General features: G+C 39.6%; 1 protein-coding gene across 1 annotated transcript in view; it reads right to left on the reverse strand.

Moving 5' to 3' along the window:
• The window catches only part of DOCK8 (dedicator of cytokinesis 8), a 765,653-nt gene that overhangs the window by 172,840 nt on the left and 568,629 nt on the right, over nt 1-24,184 (reverse strand). Inside the window, exons 24-26 of the mRNA XM_078675733.1 lie at nt 14,882-14,977; nt 11,657-11,806; nt 3,495-3,608 (exon numbers count right to left, since the gene is read on the reverse strand). Of these exons, the coding sequence (XP_078531859.1) occupies nt 3,495-3,608; nt 11,657-11,806; nt 14,882-14,977 (360 nt within the window). The remainder of the gene's footprint in view (nt 1-3,494; nt 3,609-11,656; nt 11,807-14,881; nt 14,978-24,184) is intronic.

The raw sequence follows: 24,184 nt of genomic DNA on the forward strand, positions 1-24,184 counted from the left end.
TTTGTGCAAGGTGAAGAATGCAATGAAGAGCCGTATTTATTTAAAATGGCCTGATGCTGCTGTTGTCTCCTGTGCTGGTGCATAAACAGGCTGCCTAGCACCAACACACAACCTCTGCACCGTGGTGCTGAGGTGTGTGTGTGATGTCTAGCATAACATTTGTACTGGAAGCATACATTTCCAGTACACATTCTGTACCTGGACAAATTGTAATACATTCCACAAAATGGGTGTGTACTGTGCAGTGAATGAGTGAAGCCCACATACAATGTGTGAAATGTTTGGAAAAATAAGTCGCACTAAGTGGCGCAAAACATTGCAAAGTCATGGATGGGTATTTACTTTCCAGCACTTAAGGTAATTTGAGCTGGAAATGTGCTAAATTCTCTACGCAAACAGCACTTCGCACTGCATTTTGCAACTTTCTGTCAAGGAGGCATTACCGGGGTGCAACGTGGGTGGATCAGTACAACCGCCTAAAGATTAAGACTCAAAGCCTGATCTACCAAGATCATCAGAGCAGGCTGTGCTTAAAAATCAATGTCTCTACACAAGCTGGTTCAAGAGGATCAAAAGGAGCTTATACCTGGAAGGAACCTTCATGAGTTATTGCATACTTTGCTGGGAGTGATAGATCTGGCAACTTCTAATTCATTGTCTTTAGCTGTGATTACATTAGACACAGTGAAATCATTTAATCAAGTAAGATGGGCCTATCTGGGTCAAGTATTAAAACATCTCGGGCTGAGGCTCACTTTCTGTAGGGTCGTCGAGAAGCTTTACAACACTCTGAAGCCTAGGACACTGGCTAATGACAATTTACTGATCATGTGAGGATTATGAAAGGGACAAGACAAGGGTTCCCGTTATCTCCTCTTTTATTTAATGTCTACATAGAACCCTTTGCACAAAGTCTCAGACAGAATAATAATATTGTTCCTTTCAGCGGTTTGGGTTTTGGAAAAAACTAGTACTGTATGAAGATTACCTAATTCTTTATACATCACACATTAACAGAACATATCCGGTGATATAGTGATATAACAGGAGGTTGCAGTTTTTTGTAGGCTCTCATTGTACCAAGTACATGTAGACAAGACATAGATAATGACATGCAATCATATGTGGGAGGGGAGTTAAAAGAAAGAAATCATTAAATATTTAGGTATCAGGGTGGAGAAAGATCTAGGGAAATTGGTGAGTCTAACCTAAACAGCATATTAAAGAATGTAAAGGGCTGCTGGAAAAGTGGAGAAATTTCCCCCTGACAATTTATGGCCATACTCATCTGATTAAGGTGACAAACCTGTCTAAATGTACCTTTGTATTTGATAACATTCCAATAACGTTTAACAAAAAGGAGCTGAAGAAATTCCAAAGGGAGGTCAGTAGGTTTATATGAAGCTCTAGAGGAGTTAGGATATCGTGGAATAATTTTAGAAGGAAAGTATCCAATGGGGGCCTGGTCATACCAGATTTACAGCTATACAGTTGGGACTTTTAATTAAAAAACTGCAGGGAGCTGATTGGAGATCCTGATATTATCCCAGTAGGTAGGTTATGGTAGAGCTTGACAGCAGATATAATGAAGATGAGCTTTTTGCATATATTTGGGCCTTGACATTTTTGAAAAAAGTTAGACTTACGATTCCCCAGGCTATAGCCAGGTTGTGGTACAATGCACAGACCCTAATAAATATTCCTCATTACAGTTTACTTGCCCTAATCTGGGGTTAGACAGAAACCCTGGAGTGTTTTAATGACAATCTATGTAGTCCCATTAGAAGAGATGTGATTAAGGGTTGGGTGACCTACTGAGTGAAGGAGAACTGCTCTCGTGGGAACAATGGGGGGAGAGAACATCTGGCTTCTTTTCCAAGTTTAAGTACCTCCAGATAACAGCATGGATAAAGCGACAGGATGGGTTCTAGGCCATAATATGGCAGCTGAGGAGGAACATGCAGGACACCCAACCTAAGAAAAAGGAGGTTTCAAACTGGTACTCGATTTTGGTGGCAGCGGCAGATTGGAGAGCGAAGCTGCTTTGAAATTACTGACCACTACTCTGAGATCTGCCCCCTACAAGGAATAATTTCCTTACTCTTAATAGATGCTATTGGACTCCTGCAAAAATGGCAAAATCCAAGAACGTAATGGAGTATAAATGTCCCAGATGCGGCTTGAAGGAGGATAATGACATACATATGTTTGTGGAGTGTCCAGGTCTGGTTCCCTTCTGGCAAGATGTGGGTAAGATGTTAAACTCAATATTGACCTGTGCAACCCAAGTAAGCCCCGTCTTGATATTGTTAATGTAACTGTATTTATATAGCGCTAACAAGGCGTTGAAGCACTTTTTAACGAGTAGCACGCTAATCTGGAACCCAAAAAGGGCTAATGGTGGATTAGTATAAGGAAATAATTTGAGCGTCGGACATGCAAGTCTGTTAGGTGGATTGAATAGGATAATGGAGGGCTAGACGAGGGAGGAGTGTAGAAAGTGTTATTTGGGGGATCATAGTAGCAAGATGAGGTTTGGGATGAGTAAAGTCAGAGATTAAAGAGTAAAGAGTCTCTAGAAAGGGATTAGGGAAATCATAGTAGTAAAATGAGATTTGGGAGGAGTCAAAGGAGTGATACATGATGTAAGTATTCAGAAAGGGTTGTTTGGGAGATCATAGTAGTAAAATGAGGTTTGGGCTGTGTCAAAAGCAGTCTTAGAAAGAGGGCCCTCAGTCCTCACCAAGGAACGAAGCACACTGATGCTTTATTTCATTTTGTTTGTCAAGAAGAGAAATCTGCAAGACATGGACACATGCTGAGTCCCCGGTGGTCACCGAATGGCTAGCAGTGGCCGCATGAATGAGAAGGCTGGATAGGGTGAATTATGACTTGAAGAGGGAGACGTTATTGGAGCATTCTGAAACATGGTAAAACAGAAAGTCAGCGTGAAATAGCCTTATGATTGCACCTAGGTTCTCTTTATAGAGTGCTGGTTCTTCCCCAAGCACAGAATGAATCGGTTAAAGAAAAAATGCCACCTATGGAGGGGTCAGTTGTGTCACTTGCGCCATATGGAGATCGTTTTGTTGGTGATATGAGGACAAAAAAAAATCAATGTCTCCATGAAAGAGGCGCTAAATTCGAAAAATATTTCTCGTAACATTTTTTCCATATTAAAGGTGTGCTGCACTGTATGGCACACTTTCATTGTGTGAAACGTATTAGAACGTACCTAACAACCACAAACATAACTTCAGAGTTGCAGCTTCACTAAACAAACAGTGAACAGTATTTTTAACATTTTTCTGAAGTCAGTTTTCGGGTGGAAAGGAGAGAGGTTGCTTGGAAACCAGAACCAACATAGCACTTGTCCGTAAGAGTCTGTTTATTGTATACAAGTTTACTGCTATCTCTTACAGACTTTTCAAGTTCTGTTTCCTAACTTCTCTGTTCACGTAGATGATTTGCCTTTTAATGACTATGTACTGTACCTGGTTGCAATAGCTCTTGATGAGATTAAACACAACGCCACGGTCCATCAGTGATAGCAGATCATACAAGAAAAACGCCAGGCTAATGTTAATCTTTTCCGCTTGCTCTGTTTCCTATAAGAGAAAAAAAGAAATGAAAAAAACTAAAATTAACAACCACATTTGGTTACAAAAATATCTATTGTCAAGCTTTTTCCTAAGTGATTGTTAATCAACTGGACAGCTCATCCCCAGCATTTTAGGACCAGATACCTAGCTGATATGTAGATTCTCCTCAAGACCAGACACCATAAGATTCACAATTGTTTACCAAAGCACATGAAACGCTTTAATGCTAGAGGTAAAGCCATATGTGTACTTCCAGCAAGGGCATCTCTGCCTCAGATAGGCTTCAAATGGAGCCTACCAGCAAGGATCATCGAGGGAGATGAACATCAGATCACAGGTGAACAATTGCAAATTTAAAGCTGATCCCTTTTATTATTACCAGTCGTGGCTGCTCCCGCGAAGGAGTAGTGAGGCAGGGAGGAGTGGAAGGGTGGGGGGGGGGGGGGGGGGGAGGAGAAATAAATAAATAAATAAAAAAGATCACTTACCTGCTGGCCGACTGCCGCCTCTCTTCCATCCTCTCCGTCCTCTTCCTGCCTTCTTTTCAAATAGGAAGTAGGATAGGCCATAGCTAAGGTCTGAGCGCTGTGGTTCGGCGCACAAATGGGGAATGGGACCTGGGGCATGTTATCCACCCAGGTTGTATTGCCCCCTGGGTGGAGAACATGCAAAGTGCAAATGCATATTTAGGAGGGTGCCACCACTCCTCCCCCATGTGCAGACTAGCCCCTGCCCCAGCACAGAAAAATTAAAGATAATAACATTGCGTTATACTTTTATTTTTAAATTTTAGCGGAGGAGCCGCCCCTGATTATTACACACATCATTATGTTTTTTACTAGACCCTTTGCCTTTATCAGATTGGCGATTTTTTCATTCAGCAATATCCCAATGCAGCAATTGATTGGAGACATGTTTACAGTATGGGACACAGCAAAAGGTGACATGGAAGGGCCTAGGTAAAGCAGGATTTTTCTCTGGAAGGTACTCAAGAAACAGCCTTAGCCTTGGTGAAATGTTGCTAAATGCAAGAGTCTCCATCGAGATGTGAAATGAAGAGCTAGTCAAGGAGGTATCTGGTGAGCTATGTAAGCCTTGGTGGAAGGAGTTGCCAGAGTTGACAGTGAGCATAGAAAGAAAGAACACTAAGACAAAACTACTTCTTTTCAGGTCAGTAGTCACTCTTGGATTAAACGTACATACTACTATCAGCCAACGAGGTGTTTTGGGGGATGGCTGTAGTTGGTCACATCCACCTACAACCAACAAAACTGAGACCACAAACCTCATCTACTTTTTACTTGCAAAATGTTTTCTCAATAATCACCTATCTATATCTAAATGTATGCACCTGCTTTGGTTTCACTCTATATGCTTCTGGCTCATCTTTTAACAAAGTTGCCTTGCGCCCTTTCCTGTCTAAAATGAAGAAATAAAACCTGCACATATTGTATTGCCATTAAGAACCATTTCAAGCACTCCAACTTTGAGCTGTGTGCTTTTCACAAATCACATTTTTGCAAGTTTCACAGAATCTATGGCAGGCTAACCTATTCTTCTTAAATAAACTGTCCACAGTTTACCCTTTAAATATATATTTAATATTTTAGTAAATCACGCTATGTCATCTTTTGGCCACCTATTAGCATTGTGAGTTGCAATAACATTAGCATGAGTGCAAAGATGAAAGAATATATGCAATACGATTAGGTGCAAGAAAGGATTGAGATTCTCTGCCCAATATTCTTCAATCAGTTGAAGTCAAGACTAAAGGGTTTACTTGTTCAGAATTTCCTGGAGTGCATACAGTTTGTTTCAGCCGTCAGGTTTGAATTTAGGACATTTCACACCCTCTGTCCCTAGACTCCTTGGAATCTGCCTCGGTGTTCAGCAGCTTGAAGGTTGGTTGATCAATTGAATAGCCAGAATATGAGGATTCCGTTAAGGATAGTACAGGGTGCCAATTGCTACATGCATACTTGACACTCGCCAGAGCTGGAATTTTATGTTAAACCTGATCATTGCACCCACAGAAAGAGCTTGGAAGGCAGACAAAACCTTTGTAGCTTCCAACACATTCTGGCTGCATGTGTTGGCTGCTCGACATCATGTGTAAACAACGAAGGAGTAGTTAAAGAATGTTATCCTCTAGGCTCTTGTGAGCTTTCCTCAGTTTGGTTAAGTAGGGCTATTCAGGAGCAAGGCATGCTGCGGGTTGACACACTTGGCCACTGCATTGACCTGGGTATTAAAGGAGAGCTCCAAGGTTTATTTGACTCCCAGAAACCTTAATTTCAGTAAGACTGCTAGAGGCACTCCAAAGCTCGGAAGTCAGCCGCAAGCAATGAACTATGCTCTGCTCCTCCTAGCAGTTGTAGCATAATTCATGTAAACAAAGGTCACTTCAGATGAACAGATTTATGCATACAGTAATATTGGTCTGATTTCTAGACGGTTTTCCATCTGGAAGTGCATTTTTGTCCTTTCTCTGTTTATTTGGAAATTAATTTTCTAAAGCTCTCCAGGGGTACTTTGTACATACTGGACAGTAGGCACAACAGAGACGATGCAGAAGGCATGTTTAGGATAATTCAATTTATCTAATCTGCATTTGTTAGTTACAGTTGAGGAGAAATGATATGATCAAATGTAGACACCCCAATAAACTCGTTCAACCTTGCCACCAGTAAGACATATATTGTACAAGACAGTGGACCCTAGTTATTTAGGATCATGTAAAGGAATAGACATATACTAAATAGTATATAACCTCTGTCCAGCCGGACAGGAATTTATTATTTAGATTTTTTGTAATGGTTCAGATTTTTCAACATTTATACAAAAGTGGGCACAACCTGTGACCCACAGGAGACAAGACAAAACAAGTGACAAGATTTTATGTAGAAAGCGCACAAGGCGGTCTGTACTATTACTCAGTATAACAGACTAAGATTCATTTTGAGCAACCCATTGTTAGCAACATTTCTGTAAATTCATAACAACATATGGTGCTTTTAAAGTCGACGACGTTTCGATGCAATTCAAAGATACATGCATCATCTTCAGGACAAAACTATTAAGCCATGTTTGTCTTGAGATTATTTTACATATGTTACATAACCACTGGAAGCGCTGAATACGATAGCCGTGTTGCAGTTATGGGCTGATTATAATAGCCGTTTTTTTAGTCAGGGGGCCGCGGGAATTTTGTATGGCATTTCAGGTTGGACAGCACGGGGAATTTACCGGAAATTGATAAAATAAGTTCCTAGATCTGGAACGCGGTGCTGCCGGGCTTCCAAATGGAATGTGTGAGAGGTCTTGCTCGATGGCAGGCCGGATGGGGTTCTGGCGGTGATCGCCAGAACCCCATCCGGCCTGCCATCGAGCAGCCCATAACTGCCCATAACTGCAACACGGCTATCGTATTCAGCCCTTCCAGTGGTTATGTAACATATGTAAAATAATCTCAAGACAAACATGGCTTAATAGTTTTGTCCTGAAGATGATGCATGTATCTTTGAATTGCATCGAAACGTCGTCGACTTTAAAAGCACCATATGTTGTTATGAATTTACAGAAATGTTGCTAACAATGGGTTGCTCAAAATGAATCTTAGTCTGTTATACTGAGTAATAGTACAGACCGCCTTGTGCGCTTTCTACATAAAATCTTGTCACTTGTTTTGTCTTGTCTCCTGTGGGTCACAGGTTGTGCCCACTTTTGTATAAATGTTGAAAAATCTGAACCATTACAAAAAATCTAAATAATAAATTCCTGTCCGGCTGGACAGAGGTTATATACTATTTAGTATATGTCTATTCCTTTACATGATCCTAAATAACTAGGGTCCACTGTCTTGTACAATAGATTACTGCCCAAGGACCCTAGTGCTACTCCTTCGGGTTTTCCTTTGTCCAGAAAAAACACCAGTAAGACATAGTCTGTCATGTTATAGGAGAGTAAAAAGCTTGAGACATTTCACTGCTTTTTTCTTGTGTTTGTTGAGGAAGAGGGCAGTAGGTTGAGGCTTTCACAGAGCACTTATTTTGTTTGCCTAATGGGATGACAACTCTTCTGTAATGGTAGTCAGGGTAGATTCGGTGCTATAAGCAGTTCCACAAAATCTTGAAGCTGTGTTGTTACAACAATTGACCTGAATTTATTTGGTCAGTCAGGTTCCTCTAAATCTTGGGGTCTACCAAAGAATCTTTGGGTGTGGCTTACGTGCAATAATAATCAGACAAGATGTATTGATAAAAATCCTTCCAAGGAGTCCAATAAAATATTTTAATAACTTAAACTGCTCAGTACAGTTCATTTAGATTCCCCTCTACATTACAATGGCAAGCAACCAAGCAATCAAAGGCATAAACATTGTTCAAAAATGTTTAAATCCTATAACACTATTTTATCGTAGGTAGCAGATAAACTTAGGGCCTGATTATGATGTGGGTCGGAAAGCTCCGACCGACAGTCGGATTCCCCTAGATCGTGTCGGAACCCATCCGCCCAACTCGGTTGGAAACAATTCCGACCAATTACGTTGCTCGCAGTCGGAAGCGGAACTGTTTGGCAATTCCAAATCGGTTCCTTCCGGTATTCGGAGAATCCGAGTCGGTCAAAGCCGATTCGTACAACTCAATGGACAGCGTTTTGACTGACTGATTAAGATGTCGGATTCCGACAGCCTTTCCGAAACGGTCTGTCTGACACAAAAAGCCTGTCAGAAACTGAATTTGGGGTCCCCTAGCAGGCCCCCCTTCATCTTGGGTCCTCCGGTTTGGGGTCGAGGGGGTACCCAAAGGACCCCCCTGTAAAACATGCACAGTGTGGCAGGCACCATGGGGTGCCCGCCACAGGGTGCAAGATTTCCCGCAGATACCCATTTTCCCTATAGGAGCCTGTGTTGTCAGTCAGAACACAGGCTCCCTTTGTAGTTAATGGGAGTCCTTCCGAACAGTGTTCGGAAGCATAGTAATCGGTCGTGCGGAACCGCCGAACTCGAGTGGGTCGGAACCGAATCCGACAAAGAGTCGAGCGGTTTAGTTTCCGACTGACATCGTAATCAGGCTCTAAATTTAAAGCCTCCTGAGCGTTTGTTATAGTATTATATTGGAACATTTTCTCCAGACAATGATGCCAAACTGATGGGAAGTTGGCCAATTGGACAAGCAGAGTACATGATTAAAATCTTGAATAAGAGTACAGTGAGGAAAATTATGGACAAATCTGTTATCTTCATACCAATTGCCTATATTTGTACTGAACGGTAAGCCGTCAATGCAATAAATCAAGGAACAATGTCCTCATAGAATGGTCTAGCAGGATAGACAAGTATAGATAGCTGTATATTATTAGGAAAGGCTGAGTGACAAACTATTTCCGTACATTTTACATTGGCACATTATTCTATGTTCACACTGTAACTTATTTTATCCAAAATCTTTACAATTGAATCTTTCTGAACGTTGAAAACCTGTAGGGCAAAATCTAAATTTTTACTCAAACCGTATTTGGAAGATTTTGAAAACTCCAGTTCAAGTTTGATCAACTCTCTCAGGGAATTTGAGTAATCTTAATTTAGCCATAAGCACCAACATATGATAACTCGCTGTGTTTCAGCTAAAGCACTAGATAAGCCTAGTTCTAATCTTTTACCAAAAGGCTATTCGCCACTTAGGGTCTGATTACTAGTGAAGGCGTTATTTATCGGTCCTGATAAATAACAATACCACAGGATACGTTATTTATTGGGTGTGTTAAATAACTAGAATATTCAGTCGAGGGTGCACTGCTGGTATTTCTTTACAAAGGTTCCGTAGAAAGGATAGTTTAGAACAAGTTTTGATGGATTGGGTGCTCTTGCAGGTGGCGCCTCCGTCCGATGGGCGCGTTTAAAACACTATGATGAAAGTGCACGCATGGATTGCAAGTGCATCCCTGTATGGAAGGCACACCTTTGGGTTCAAGAATGAATTCCAGGGTTTGTTTTGAATTTTTTTTAATGATTTCTTCAATTATTCTTTCAAAAGATCATGAATTTTAGTCCATTAATTCATTTTGTCCAACAAAATAAGACTCCGATGCATTTCGGGCTTTGGAAGTTGCTGTTGCCATAGATGGGTGTCTCTTCAAAGTTTTGCATATAGATATTTGCGTACGTGGGAGCAGCACGAGCACAGCGCTCGCGCTTCCAAGTAAGTCTCGCCAACGTTCACGCCCCACTGAAACCTGCTGTCAGCATGTTTCTTTTTAATATTTGCCGTCAACACGCCGGGTTACGAGGTAACCACTAACCATACTTTCACCATACTTTTTTCAGATCGCCTAGTCCTCCGCGGAGGTCGGCGAACCGTAAGTTCAGATTCACGACCTTCACCCCCTTCGAGCACCATATCTTAAAATTCCCTTCACAGCCGTTAACAAACTTTAACTCACAAAATGAATTAATGGACTAAAATTCATGATCTTTTGAAAGAATAATTGAAGAAATCATTAAAAAGAAATTCAAAACAAACCCTGGAATTCATTCTTGAACCCAAAGGTGTGCCTTCCATACAGGGATGCACTTGCAATCCATGCGTGCACTTTCATCATAGTGTGTTAAATAACACCATTTATGAGTTAATGGGGAATAACATGAGAATTTTAGTGTTTAACACACCCAAATCTGCATGCTACGGTAAATACTGTTTGTTTTCCTGAGTTAAATTTCAGCAGGTTTCACCTGCAGAAATGTAATGAAGGTTGAGGTATTTAACTCATCTGATAAATCTCTTATGCATTAAATACCTTCAAACTTGTAACTCCGACCCATGTGTTAACTCTTGCATGGGTCGAAATATTACGAGCCACTTGTAATCAAGTGCTAAGAGTCTTAAGGAACTTGCACCTTTATTTAACCGCTTCCATGCTGATGACGGCCCCCAGCCGTCATGCACTACGGTGCTCATGTGCTGATGACGGCTGGGGGCCGTCATGACCGCACCCGCGCTGAAATCTGCAGCACAGGAGCAGAATCGCGGCAGCATGGAAGGGGTTAAGCATCTGTATTTCTCAAATGGAACACATTCTACATACCATACAATAGTATGGAGGGTATTTTTAAACCTTTTATTGGGCCTCAATTTGTTTTTTCCCCAGATGTATTACATAGGGATTTCTAACCAAAACCATGTGATTTTGCTTTCTCTTGAACGGAATTTTGTGTGCCTAATATCATAGATTCTCACAAAAAAACTGCCAATTTATTTTCCTTTTAATGAAAGTTGATTCAATATAGCCCATTTTAATCCGGTCTATCTGACAGTTCTGCATATCATGTGCGTATTCACAGGTTTTATGAAATGCTCATGTTGCCAGCTGGCCATTTTAGTAGATTAGCAAGTTAATTTTATATGTATTCCACCTAAATATTGTTTAACAAAAATCATGACAAAATAATATCGTGGAAATATTAGAATATTAAATAAGTATAGGTTTACTTGACAAAACTCCACAGCTACATACCTTGACAACATAGATGTGGAATAACATGTCTACACTCACCTATATGCTCTTGCCGTCTCTGTATTTTAGGGCCAGATGTACCCATTCTGTATCTATGGAAAACTGTGTTCGTACATATGGCCTTTAGTCCTTAATATTTTGCACATGATATTAGAGTAGCACAATAGTCTTGGAACAATATTTTGACATACAACCATTTAATACGCAAGCAGTACGTTTCTAGTTAGTATTAAAAGTTGGTGTGGGGGAGACCTATATCTGGAGTTGTACAATTACTATTTATCAATAGTTGGAGGCCTGCTGAAGGTCAGGGGTTTGCTGTAATACAGCTAGCTCTGGCCTCAGAATCATATTTAGGGAGTACCAACCTATGATGTAATATGAAGTACATTTTTGTAGGTACCCTGCTAAACAGTAGGAGGGCATTTTATCCACACATACTGCCCATTGCTCCACTATGTTGTGTGTACTTTGCAGAACATTTTGGGAATGCTGAATTCACACTGAATATACAGGAGAAGGATATGTCTCAATTGCATTACCTTCTGTGGCTTAAGCAAAAGTGCCCCTATCTCGGAGGTGACAACGTTTACAATGGTGTTGATGTCATCCTTGAAGCGGTCTGAAAATCGAGTACTCCGAGAACTGTCCTGCTTTTCCACAAGATGAATGTATTGAGCCATGCTTTTGACCTAGTAACACAAACAAATATGAATTAATATTGCAAAACCCCATTTTGGACAGTTCCATCTTTTGAAATGTATTGTTTGTTGGATTATAAGGGCATATACGGACGCAATCTTGTAACACTGGACACATCTGGAAACTGTAAGGACAATCTAAACCAATATCCAAATATAGATGTGGAGTTAAAATTAAGGAGCGTAAAAACCGTCAATTAGTGCTAAATTTAAAACACTACTGTTTAAATCGAGGGTTAACACCTTGAATAACACAATAACTGATAAGACAAAACAATCAGGAGAAAAATTCAAACTAAATGAAAAAAGGAAGAAAAGCATATCAAACCATTATTCTTAATTGTTGAAAGACACTGAAAACATCCACTAATTATACAGCAATTTGAGGATAGTCAAGCTGAGATGCTGGGCTTACAAACAGGAAGTACTCCACTTAACATGACACTGTTAGAATATTTTATGGTAAAGCAATTAAACATGCTGCCCACCTATTATTAATATTTTTTAACATATTTATCAGAGCCTGTACTTCACTCATTAATATGTGGAGCAATACACAACATGAAAAAGTATGTGTATCATAACGCTGTATTGCCGAAATACATAGAAGTAAACTTCACACATTGTTTTTAAGTGGGTTCATGCTCAGGTTTCAGCAAAAACAATTAATATTCAATAATTGAAAGAAAATGCCATCAATCACAGAAGAAAAGTTTATCCAAAGTTGCTTATAAACAAATGTTTTTAACTCCGGTTACAACAAAATCAGTGTGGGAGCCAAATGCAGCTTTACAGGAATGGGTTATGGTGAGACTTTTGAACCCTGCTCTTCTGAAGAAAGAGTTATGATCCCACTCTATCAAGTACCATTAGGAGGTCATCACTTGCAATAGGTGAGGTAAGCAATCAGCGCTCTCCAAGCGCTCATCAGCAGTTCAGACCATTATGAAAAACCGGTCCACCTTTCACTTCTCAATGTGAATCTTCCACAGCAGAACTGGCCTAATGTTTAAATGTTCGCTGGAAAGAGATGGAATGCAAGCTTCTTGTTAAGGTGTGAACTGAAATCAGCAACATATTGACGAGGCCCACACAACCCCCAAGAAAGAAGCTGTCGCTTTTAGCCACCTAGCAACATTAGTGAAAATAACCACAAAGTCCATCTTCTAAGACTTTCTGGCTTGATCAGAAGAGCAAACTCTCTCTGGCAAACATTTCCTCCAATTAGGCTGACTGAGGAATGTATCTGAAAGGAATTAATCTAATTGTCAAGACAAAACATTCACTAATATTTGATCCCCATAATAGAACTCCTACATCATCTCCACGAGGAGTGGCTATCTTTCAATGCTCCTGAGCATTTACATTGAAACATTGAAAGATTAGTATAATTGTGACCATGAAGATCAGCATAAGCAACTAGAGCCTAAGAATATTAATCCAGCATTGAAAAAAGGTGGTCTCTACGAATTATATTTCATGCTTCCGTCAAACTTATCCTAAATAAAAGTGCTAACCAAATTTGGTAAGAACAAATAAACCAATAAGCTTCTTCATCAACCCCTCACCACACACAAATAAACCAATAAGCTTCTTCATCAACCCCCACACACACAAAAACATTGCTTATTCAAGGTGAATAAACAACATTATGGACCAACATATTCATATCTGTCAAACCTGTACAATAATTGAATGCAAAACATAGGAACAAATGACAACGTAATAACATTTCAGTCTATTTGATTATAAGTGTTACCTGCTATTGGATTACAATGTTTTTTTGTATCTCTTGCTTGTTGTTTGGAAAACACACGGATACTTAAGAAACAGTCACCAATAAACTAAGCTAACATTTTAAGAATTGCTCGTTTTTTGAGATGTTGATTTGTTCAACTGAAAGAGTGCAGTATCTATAATGCATAGCATAATAAAAGCATGAAACAACTAGTTAAATCTATGGCCTTCCTTGATCTAACAAAAACATTTTCAAAGTACGTTGGCTCACACTATAGAAAATAGTAGCACCTGTACCTCCACATGGTATGGTATTTTTTTTCTAGGAGAAAATAGATTATTTCAGTTTTCCAGAACCTCCCATCCCTGTGATTCAACCAAACTCTCTACTGATCATTCTAAATTCAGAATCCTATTAGTTGTTTCCCAGATGTAGTGATGGCATGGCTGTGCTCATTATAAATCAATGTTTGTTACATTTTTGCTGATTGAGTTTTCAATAAAGATTGTTTATAGAACTGCACAATGACTCCTCTGTATTTTATGTCACTTCTTCTAAAAAGCATATGGTGTTACTACCACTATCCCTATGATTTTGGTAAATTAATATGCATGCCCAACTTAAAAGGCTGTGTTTTTTTTCAATGGAGATTCTCGATAAAGACTGGACAAAGCCAAGGTCGCCACTAACACTCACTTTAACAATGAACAGGAGTGGTACTGAAGTGCAAGGGAGAGCTCAAAGGGTTAAAATGTTTCCAAAATAAGCACTTACAACATAATCAAGTGTTCTCTCTTGGAAGGTGCACACCCACAGAACAAGTCCTTCTGCTGCTGAAACAGCAAATCTTCCCAATATTTTCTTTTCCAGTGCAATCAAATTCCTTAAAGTGAAGTGAATTGGTCTTCACTTTCTGAAGTTTGACATGTGTTTGTACACCTACACTTATTGTCAAAACATACATGAGTATATTTGTATGGCGGGGTACAGAATTTCCTAACACCACCTAATATATAAGGGAGGATCAGTGTGTGGGCGCTCGCTACAAATAAGCAAAAACGTGTTTCATTAGAAGAAAAAGAAAATTTGCACCTAAACCCTAAAGGTAGCCTGGTCAATTCCAGTGGCAGAAAACCTATTGTTTTTGTTATTTGTACAAAACTCTATGATTTTCGTGAATTGTGGTGCATAGTTTTGACATTTTCTGTGACTACCGTAAACATATTCATCATAGGAGTACATTTATAAGTAGTAACCTTATCAAACATGCACACATTTGAACTTTTAGTTGCATGTAAAAAGTGTTATGTTCAATACGAGAGCCTTACCAGAAGTTCAAAGAAGAACCATGCATACTTGAAGACGTTTTCCCTCACCATGCCAGTGCTGACCACCATCTGCAGTGCTAACTCTTCATGGAAGAGCTGAGGAAGAGAAAATAACAAGTGCAACAATCAATACATTATGACAAACCCCAGTTCAATTGACTTAGAAATCGTTCTCCTCTTAATTCTTTCAGTATAACATCAAACATACATATTGCAAATATCTCACCTCCCATTAACGTTTTCTTTTATTGGATAATAGAATAATCTTTATTTATAAAAAAAATAAGTAACATATCATTCATTTTATGAATATCATTTACTTTTAATGTTTGGAACACAATATGGCCCATTAAACTGTATGCTACAACTACATCAGTGAAAAAAGAGCATCTCTTATGCACCCTAATGGCCTGATTCACAAAGATAAACTCACACTTTGTAGTAGGTTTACAACTGTTTTGGTATTCACAAACTACAAGTGTAATTTTACGACTAGGAATTTTATGACTGCAGAGACTCTACTATGAGTGCGGAGTCTAGGCAGTAATAAAATTACTTGTAGTAAAATTAAACTCGTAGTTTATAAATACAAAAACAGTAGTGAACGCTCTGCAAAGTATAAGTTTAACTTTGTGAATAAGGCCCAATGTGTGGGTCAAGTTTTTGCTATCACAATACTGTCAATTAAAATATTTGTGAGTTTGTGTTAGACTCATTATACTTTTATCAAGCATGAAAAGTTGTTGTTTGTTCTGATATTTCCACTACTCTTAACTTACACATAATCTTTCTCTACTTTCGCAAAACAGCAGTTTTAGATCAGGTACAAAACGCATTACTTTCTTCTTTTCTTTTGACTTCACACTAAAACGTATTCATAACAGTTTAATCAGCAGCCCGTATCAACCAAAATCTTAATTTAATTATTAATAAGAGCTGTCACCCTCCTCCTCACTTTAGTGTATGACTCTTCACCCTCAATTCACAGGAATCCAGGCAATACACTTCTGCTGTCCTACTCACCCATCGTTTGCCACGCCACAACTAGAAGAATTTAAAATTGATCCCACTAACCTTTTGCAGTTAATACTGGGAGCCAAACCAGAGAAGGAACAGCACAAGCCATCCACTCCAGCATTTGCAGAACGTCCATTTCAGTGTTTACATTATTTACCCATTTATTTATCTGACATTGCTATGGTACTGAGGTTACTGGTTCTTCGAACACAGCTTAAAGATCTTGATATTTCCAAGTGTATGGGTCCAGTCTTAACATTATGCTTTCAAACACTGAGCTGATCAGCTGACCTGGCTAGAGATGTTGTCTAGTGGTAGACTAACAGCGAGGGTACCTAACACATCACTATATTCACTTGTAATTTGTTGCACGCACAAATTGCATGCTATCTCAAAAAGCATCTTCTATAATTCTAAATCTGACATGAAAAGTCACCTCTAGGTGAAACTTCTGATTGTGACCTCTACATTTTCTTTAAATGGCCTTATCCTTCTTTCCTATCCTCTCTGAGCAGAATCTTCTCAAAGTCACAAACATGCGTGTCTTAATCTCTATGATTGTATTTCTGAAAATTGCCCACAACTCATGTCAAAGATAATAACCAATAGCACTGGAATAACCTTGAGTTCTGAAGTTGAGTGCTGCCTGGCATAAAGCACTGCAATGCATCATCAGGGGTAGTAAACACTGTATATATATATATTTCAACCCCCCAGTGAGTATTATGGTCGGACCATTTTTTGGTGGAATTCACCATCCGTGGTGAGTCTAAACGACTGTCGAGTACTAAATCGATGGTATATAAACGTAGGCAATGGGGGAAAATTAAGCAGGATGAACTAGAACTGGCTTTAAAAAATGTAGCCCTTCACTTAAAGATAACATAGACGAAGCCTGGTCAGACTATGAAAAATGGCTGTCAGGAGCTTTAGATGAAACTGCCCCGTGGACTACTAAGCCCCCAACGAGGTGCTCGAAAACAGCTCAGTGGTTTAATGCTGAATTAAAGAATTGTAAAAAGGAATGCAAAAAGCTGAAACGCATGTGGCGCAATAAATATGATGACTTGGCTAGACTCAATTATAAAAAGAGTATAACGAGTTAACATAAATTGATTAGATCCACTAAACGTCAGTTTTTAAAGAATAGAATTGAGCTGGCGGAGCACTCTACGAAGGAGCTCTTTGTTATCTACAAGGAGCTCACCTCATTGGAGAGAACCATAACTCCTGACCGGCACTCAACAGATATGTGTGAAGCTATCGCCGACTTTTTTGTGCAGAAAGTGGACACCATCTACGAAACCTTTCCAGAGGCACTGGTAGAATGCACCAGAAATATCTCCACCAGTAGTGAGATGACTAACAACGGGGGTTTTAACCAGTTCACGGTGCCCAATACCACGGAGTTGCTGAATATCATTCGTAGTATCAAATCAGGCTCTCCCAGGGATGTGGCTCGTCCCAACGTCCTTAGGAATCAAGTTGAGCTTCTAACAACTCATATAGGCCACATGGCAAAACTGTCTTTTTCAAAAAGCCAGATCCCTCAAGATTGGAAAGTAGCGCAAGTGATCCCTTTAAAGAAAAAACCTCATTTGAGTGCTGCGCAGCTGGATAATTATCGACCAATATCACTGCTTCCTTTCTGCGCTAAGGTGGTTGAAAAAATAGTTAATAAGCAGCTTTCAGAACATTTGGAAAGGGGATCACATCTGCATCCCTCGCAATCAGGATTTAGAGCGCTCCACTCGACTGAATCAGCCCTCCTTTTCTCCACGGAACTATTAAGGAGTAGAGTTGACGAGGGGAAGACAGCCGCGCTCCTTTTGTTAGATCTGAGCGCGGCATTTGACACCGTCTCTCACCCCCTGTTACTCTCTCGCCTTAGCGAGATTGGTATTGAGGGGCTGGCTTACGAGTGGATGCGTGCATTCCTGGCGAACAGACAATTTCAAGTCTGTTGCCCACCTTTTAAATCTAGGGTGCGTTCGCTCAAACATGGGGTGCCTCAGGGCTCTATTTTGAGCCCGACTTTGTTTAACCTTTATATGGCGCCCCTAGCCAAGTTGGTTGCTACATACGGGGTTGAGATAGTGTCATACGCTGATGACACCCAGCTGGTAGTGACACTGTCTCAGCCCCCGGAAGAAGCTGCAGCCAACTTTACAGCCTGTTTGAGCGGACTAGCGAGATGGATGAACACTAACTGTTTACGCCTCAACGCCAATAAAACTGAACTTCTGGTGTTGGGGAAATCCCCATCCATCTGGTCGTCAGCGTGGTGGCCCAAAGAACTTGGCACTGCTCCCAAACCATTGGAACAGGTTAAGAATTTGGGGGTCAAACTGGACGAGACTCTATCCTTTGAACACCACACTAGAGGGATAGCAGGGAAATGCTATGGGATCCTCAAGACCCTTCGCAAGACCCTGGACCTGCTTCCTGCAGTCAATAGAAAAACGCTAATTCATACCCTGGTGACGCCCCATCTCAACTATAGTAACGCTTTGTATCGAGGTCTGAGTAAGAAGGGTCTTCACAGGCTCCAGTGCGTTCAAAACGCAGCAGCTAGACTGGCTCTTAACCTCCCTAGAAGATCTTCAGGGAAACAAGCCTTGACGCACCTCCACTGGCTCCCCATGCGAGAGCGCATTATATTTGAAAGCATGTGTATAACCCATCGCATTGCCTATGATAGAGGTCCCGTATATCTTCAAAAACTGCTTACCAAGTACTACCCTAACCGCTGACTACGATCTCAGGGCCGTATGCTCTTTAAGGTGCCCAGAATCCAGCGGGCACGGATGGATGGTAGGTCTTTTAGATACTTGGCCAGCAAACAGTGGAATGACCTCCCCATTGAGCTCCGGATGGAGCCATCTGAGGGAAATTTTAGACGCAAACTGAAAACTCATCTCTTCCCTAAACTCTGAGGTTCTGCGCCCTTTCCTTCAGCAGTCTTTCTCCGGGGCTTTGAACTGGCAATTAGTTTTAAGCGCGGGGACACACTGTGTCTAGTGTAACCAGGCGCTATATAAGTAGCATTATTATTATTATTATTATTATATGCAATTGCAATACAATACCATCGCCACAAACTACTATTTTACCTCTCCCTTCTAGTGTGGTGCATTAGTGTCTAAAGAATGGGTCTGATTCCACAGATTCCACCCAAGTAGGTACTAGGACTGTTTCTGGTTGCTCCCTATTTAGGTATTGTTTTCAACATCCATCTTGGCTATCTTCTAAACAGATCAACTATCATGTTGTCCACCACCTAGAGTCCTGAATTATTAGAATAACAAGCAGGGGATTTGTTTTGTAATTTGCAGTACAGTGTCGTTTGGATTTTATCTAAGATAATTTCCAAGAACTATATCAGCTTATAATATTTCCAGAAATTTGATTGAACTACTCCAGTTTACTGTCTCCTCCCAAGTACGTCAAACAGCTCAGTTGCTAATTCAGTTTTTTTAATTAAACTTTCATTATTGGCCCTTAGAAATTAGAGATGCATATAACATGTACAAAAACTAATCTATAACAAAGAAAAGAATGGGATTTGGCGAAATTGAGGATTTACACTTCTATTCTCTATTCATATGCTTCCAAACAGGGCCCAATTAGTTATGTGAAAATAAACTGATTCGAAAGAAATGAACACATTTTACAATGTGCAGCTTAACATTCATATATCAAATAAAATATGATACACAGATGTATTCTAATACATGTGAAAATTGGACTGGTTTCTGCTTCAGCAGTGACCCTCATGTGTACCTGTGAAAGATTATCAGCATCTTCAGATTTTATTCTTTTAGGCATAAGGTCCATAGGTTAAGCCAGCCTGAATGCGGGTGCAGCAGCCTGTGCTACATTTAGGACATGTCTCACCTTGGCTGGAGACCTATAATCAACACATTCCATCTCCTCCCCCTCATATAACTTCTCAGCAGTCGAGCTCCTTCTTCGATGGCTCTAACTCACTTTGGTGAAACCCCCAAAATAAATAACACTAGATTGACCACCCCAGGTTTGGAAATCTACATATAGACGAATAACCAAAGTGTTGGAAAACTTTTTTTTAGGGTGAAACTACTGATTTAAAAAAATAATGAACTGGCTATCGTATTGAATCTAGACGAAGTAACAAAAAACACATGTCGCCCAATGTATAAAAAAATAGAAATTGTAGCTATGTTAAACTTAAAAAAAAGGGATGTAACAGTAGTGTAGTGTTTTCTATTGCTACTGTTATCTGGCAAGACGGCACATCAGAGACCAGACAAAACCAAAGATGATGAAGAAAAGATAAGGTGGGATGGGGAATTGAATTGAAAGAATATTTATATAGCGCCCATGCTACCCGGAGGCCTCGCAGCCAGGAGATCAGGGCAAAAAGATATCTGTAAGGAGTGGGTTAAAATAAACTGCATGGGGAAAAAGAAACCAAGGGACGGTTAGAGGTAACTGGAAGAAGAAGGGGAAAGGGGAAGTCATAGTAAGTGAGTATGGGCATGGACCAGGGGCCAAGGAAGGAAGGAAAAGGCAAAGGGGGAGGGTAGTGGGCCTTCCCCAGTTCTTGCTAATAGAAAAAAGGGGAAGGAATGGGTGAGGGGATGTAGGGAATGTTGGAAGGTAAAAAGAAGAATGAGGGTTTTGGGGATTTTCCTGCATGGATGCAAAAAGAAAAAAAAAAGTAATTGTTTTAATGAGAACAGCATTCACCATGCCACATCTGTTTAAGAATAGGGGAGCAGTCAGTGCAAAGGCAGCCAATTTCCGATGTTGACTTGGACTGTCCTCCTGTAGCAGGTTCTGACTCCTGTCTCTTCAAGCAGATATGACACAAAGACGTATGGCAAGACTGAGAATGCTCTTCTTCATACTGCTCTAGGCTGTTGCTTGGTTCAGTGACTAAATATCGAGGGGCATAATATAGAATGCCCAAAATATCGACTCCAAAATATCGAAGTACAGAATATAGAATCCCTATCTACAAACAGGTAAGTACTAAAATATTGAATCCAAAATATAGAATGTTAAAATATACTTAACTAAAATATCGAATTTTTTAAATGTATTAAAAATAATATAAAAGTATTTAAATATTAAAAATAATTAAATAAAACATACTTAAAATAATGTAAAAAAGCTTAAAATGTAAAAATAATAAATGTAATGTAAAAAAAAGTAGAGATTTTGTTGGATAGTGAGAGCGTACAAATTACTATTCCCACTCCAGTGAGTGCAACAATAGGGAAAACATTGGATAGCGTAGGGGTAAAAATTACTATTCCCACTCCAAAGAGTGCAACAGTAGGGAAAGCGTTGGATAGCGGGAGGGTAAAAATTACTATTCCCACTCCAAAGAGTGCAACAGTAGGGAAAGCGTTGGATAGCGGGAGGGTAAAAATTACTATTCCCAGTCCAGAGAGTGCAACAGTAGGGAAAGCATTGGATAGCGTAGGGGTACAAATTACTATTCCCACTCCAGTGAGTGCAACAGTAGGGAAAGTGTTGGATAGCGTAGGGGTAAAAATTACTATTCCCACTCCAGTGAGTGCAACAGTTGGGAAAACGTTGGATAGCTTAGGAGTAAAAATTATTATTCCCACTCCAAAGAGTGCAACAGTAGGGAAAGTGTTGGATAGCAGGTGGGTAAAAATTACTATTCCCAATCCAGAGAGTGCCACAGGAAGGAAAGCATTGGATAGCAGGAGGGTAAGAATTACTATTCCTACACCAGTGAGTGCAACAGTAGGGAAAGCGTTGGATAGCAGGAGGGTAAAAATTACTATTCCCACTCCAGTGAGTGCAACAGTAGGAAAGCGTTGGATTGAGGGAGGGTAAATATTACTATTCCCACTCTAGAGAGTGCAACAGTAGGGAAAGCGTTGGATAGCTTAGGGGTAAAAATGACTATTCCCACTCCTGAGAGTGCAACAGTAGGGAAAGTAATGATTTAATATTAAAATAAGATTAAATTACTTATCAATACCAATAAAAAAATAATTACCAATTAATAAAAATTAATTACCAATTAAAAAATAAGAATTACCAATTAATAAAAATTAATTACCACTTAATAATTAATTATCAATTAATTATCAATACATATAAATAAACATTAATATTTACTTTATTACAATTAAATTACTTCCCACCCTATTCCCCTATAAACCCACAACCCGCTCCTAGTAATAGAAAGTACAATTAACATAATTATCAATAAACCAATTAATACAAATGAATTACCAATTAATAATTATCAATCAATTAATTATCAATACATATAAATAAAAATTCATATTTAATTTACTATAATTCAATTACTTCCCACCCTATTCCCCTATAAACCCACAACCCACTACGTAATTAAATTACGCAAACATTAAATTAAATTACATAACATTCATTACTTTAAAAAAATTAAACATACATTACAAAAATAATACATGATTTTAACACATATACTACCATACACAACACTAAAAAAAAATCGATATTATGGAAATCGATATTTTAAATTCGATATTATGGAAATCGATATTTTCTACCCCAATTTCGATATTCTGACTAACTATATTTTGCTAATTCGATATTCTGTCCTATCTATATTTTGGAGTCGATATTCTGTCCTGTGTATATTTTGGATTCTATATTTTGGTTGTTTACCGTTGCTTGTGATGATGCCTGTGATGCATGGTGACGAACAGCTGGGATAAATGAGGCAACCATGGGAATTCGGCAAAGGTCACAGAAGTACAGAAGCACTAGGAAATTAGAGGGATATTAGGTAATTGATAGCCAACCAGTCCTGCAGGTTGGTCTATCAAATAGAAGTTGAGGCACGGTGTGTTGAGATGAAGAGAGTAAGGAAAATGTCATGGCTTCAATCAAGACTGTGGATGTCCATTGAGCGACCAAGGTGCCCTGCACACAAGGGTCAGCTTCATTGCTTGTGTACCATTTTGGGATACGCGAGGAGGGTAAAATGTATCCCACTAATGGAGGGGGAAAGCTAAATAAAAATCCTGCAAAGAATGTTTTGTGGTTACAAGGCGCTTCCCTAATCTATTTCACCATTCAATTTACTGTGTCAACTTTGCGTAACTCTGGCTCTTCGCAGGGCCAACAAAGCTCAAGTGACATAAGAGATAAGTAGTAATCAAGAAATCAACATCTGAAGGCTATTGGATACAGGTGATCGGACTTCCTGAAGATGCAAATCTCTTCATGCATGTGAAGCTTCTTCATTACTCCATCAATCAACCAAAAACACTGCAAAATACTTCTGGTACTGACTTTGTCTGATGAGTAATGGATTACATCTTGTTTTGCCTGCCGCTCAAATGCTTTTATCTAGTCCTTCCAGGAGATTTTGTTCTCTATCCCTAAAAGCATACACAATATTGATTATATATTTTCCTGTCCAGCGACATCCTAACCATTGTGTGTTTTGGTCATTGGCGGTTTTTGTTTCTTATCCTAGTCACCGAATATATTGTTGAACATCAGCTTCCCAAACCCAGTGGCCTTCGGGCAAATCAGTGTTTTCTTGCCAACTTTGATTTGCCAGTCGCCAACACTGAGGTTGTGTCCCACCCCAGATTTTTGATAACTGTTCCCTGTAGATTTCTTTGGTCGGGAACCACAGAAGGAAAGATACTGAATGATGATTTAAGACTAGCTCCATAACTCTGTGAGACTTGTCCGGCAGTAGCTTTCCCGTAATTTTTATATTTAACAGGAGAACACTTTTGATTCCCTTAAAAAACCATGGTATCTTTGCATGTTTAAGAACGGCCCTCAATCATTCCTTTGCAGTCCTATAACTGTCATTAAATGTCTATACCATTTTTGAAATTTTACATTTTCTGTCAAAGGCATGGGTTGGCAAATGCAATCAAAATTCCAAACATGGTGGCTGCTCTTCATTTTGAAAGAAAAACATTCGAGAACATATAGAACCTCTTAGACATGGCTCAGCCAAAAGAGATGCCCCTCTCTTCTACCTCGTTACTTCTTTGTTCCTACTCACCACAACCCTCAGACGTCTGAAGCTAGATGGTGCATACACTGTGTGCTGGTATCTGAATGGGCTTGGCCCTGAGCAGCCACATGCACAGCTGACAACTCTGTATGGTCTTATTACCGTACTGTGAATCTTTACCCAACCTTTTGGGGACCTTCCAGACTGAACAACTCTTAATATGGAATGCCTTCCATCACAAAAAAGGTCTGCCTTTTATGCATGTCTTCTCACAAACCAAGGCAATG

The sequence above is a fragment of the Lissotriton helveticus genome, chromosome 2_1, assembly GCF_964261635.1.
Source record: "Lissotriton helveticus chromosome 2_1, aLisHel1.1, whole genome shotgun sequence".
In the NCBI taxonomy this organism is placed as follows: Eukaryota; Metazoa; Chordata; class Amphibia; order Caudata; family Salamandridae; genus Lissotriton; species Lissotriton helveticus.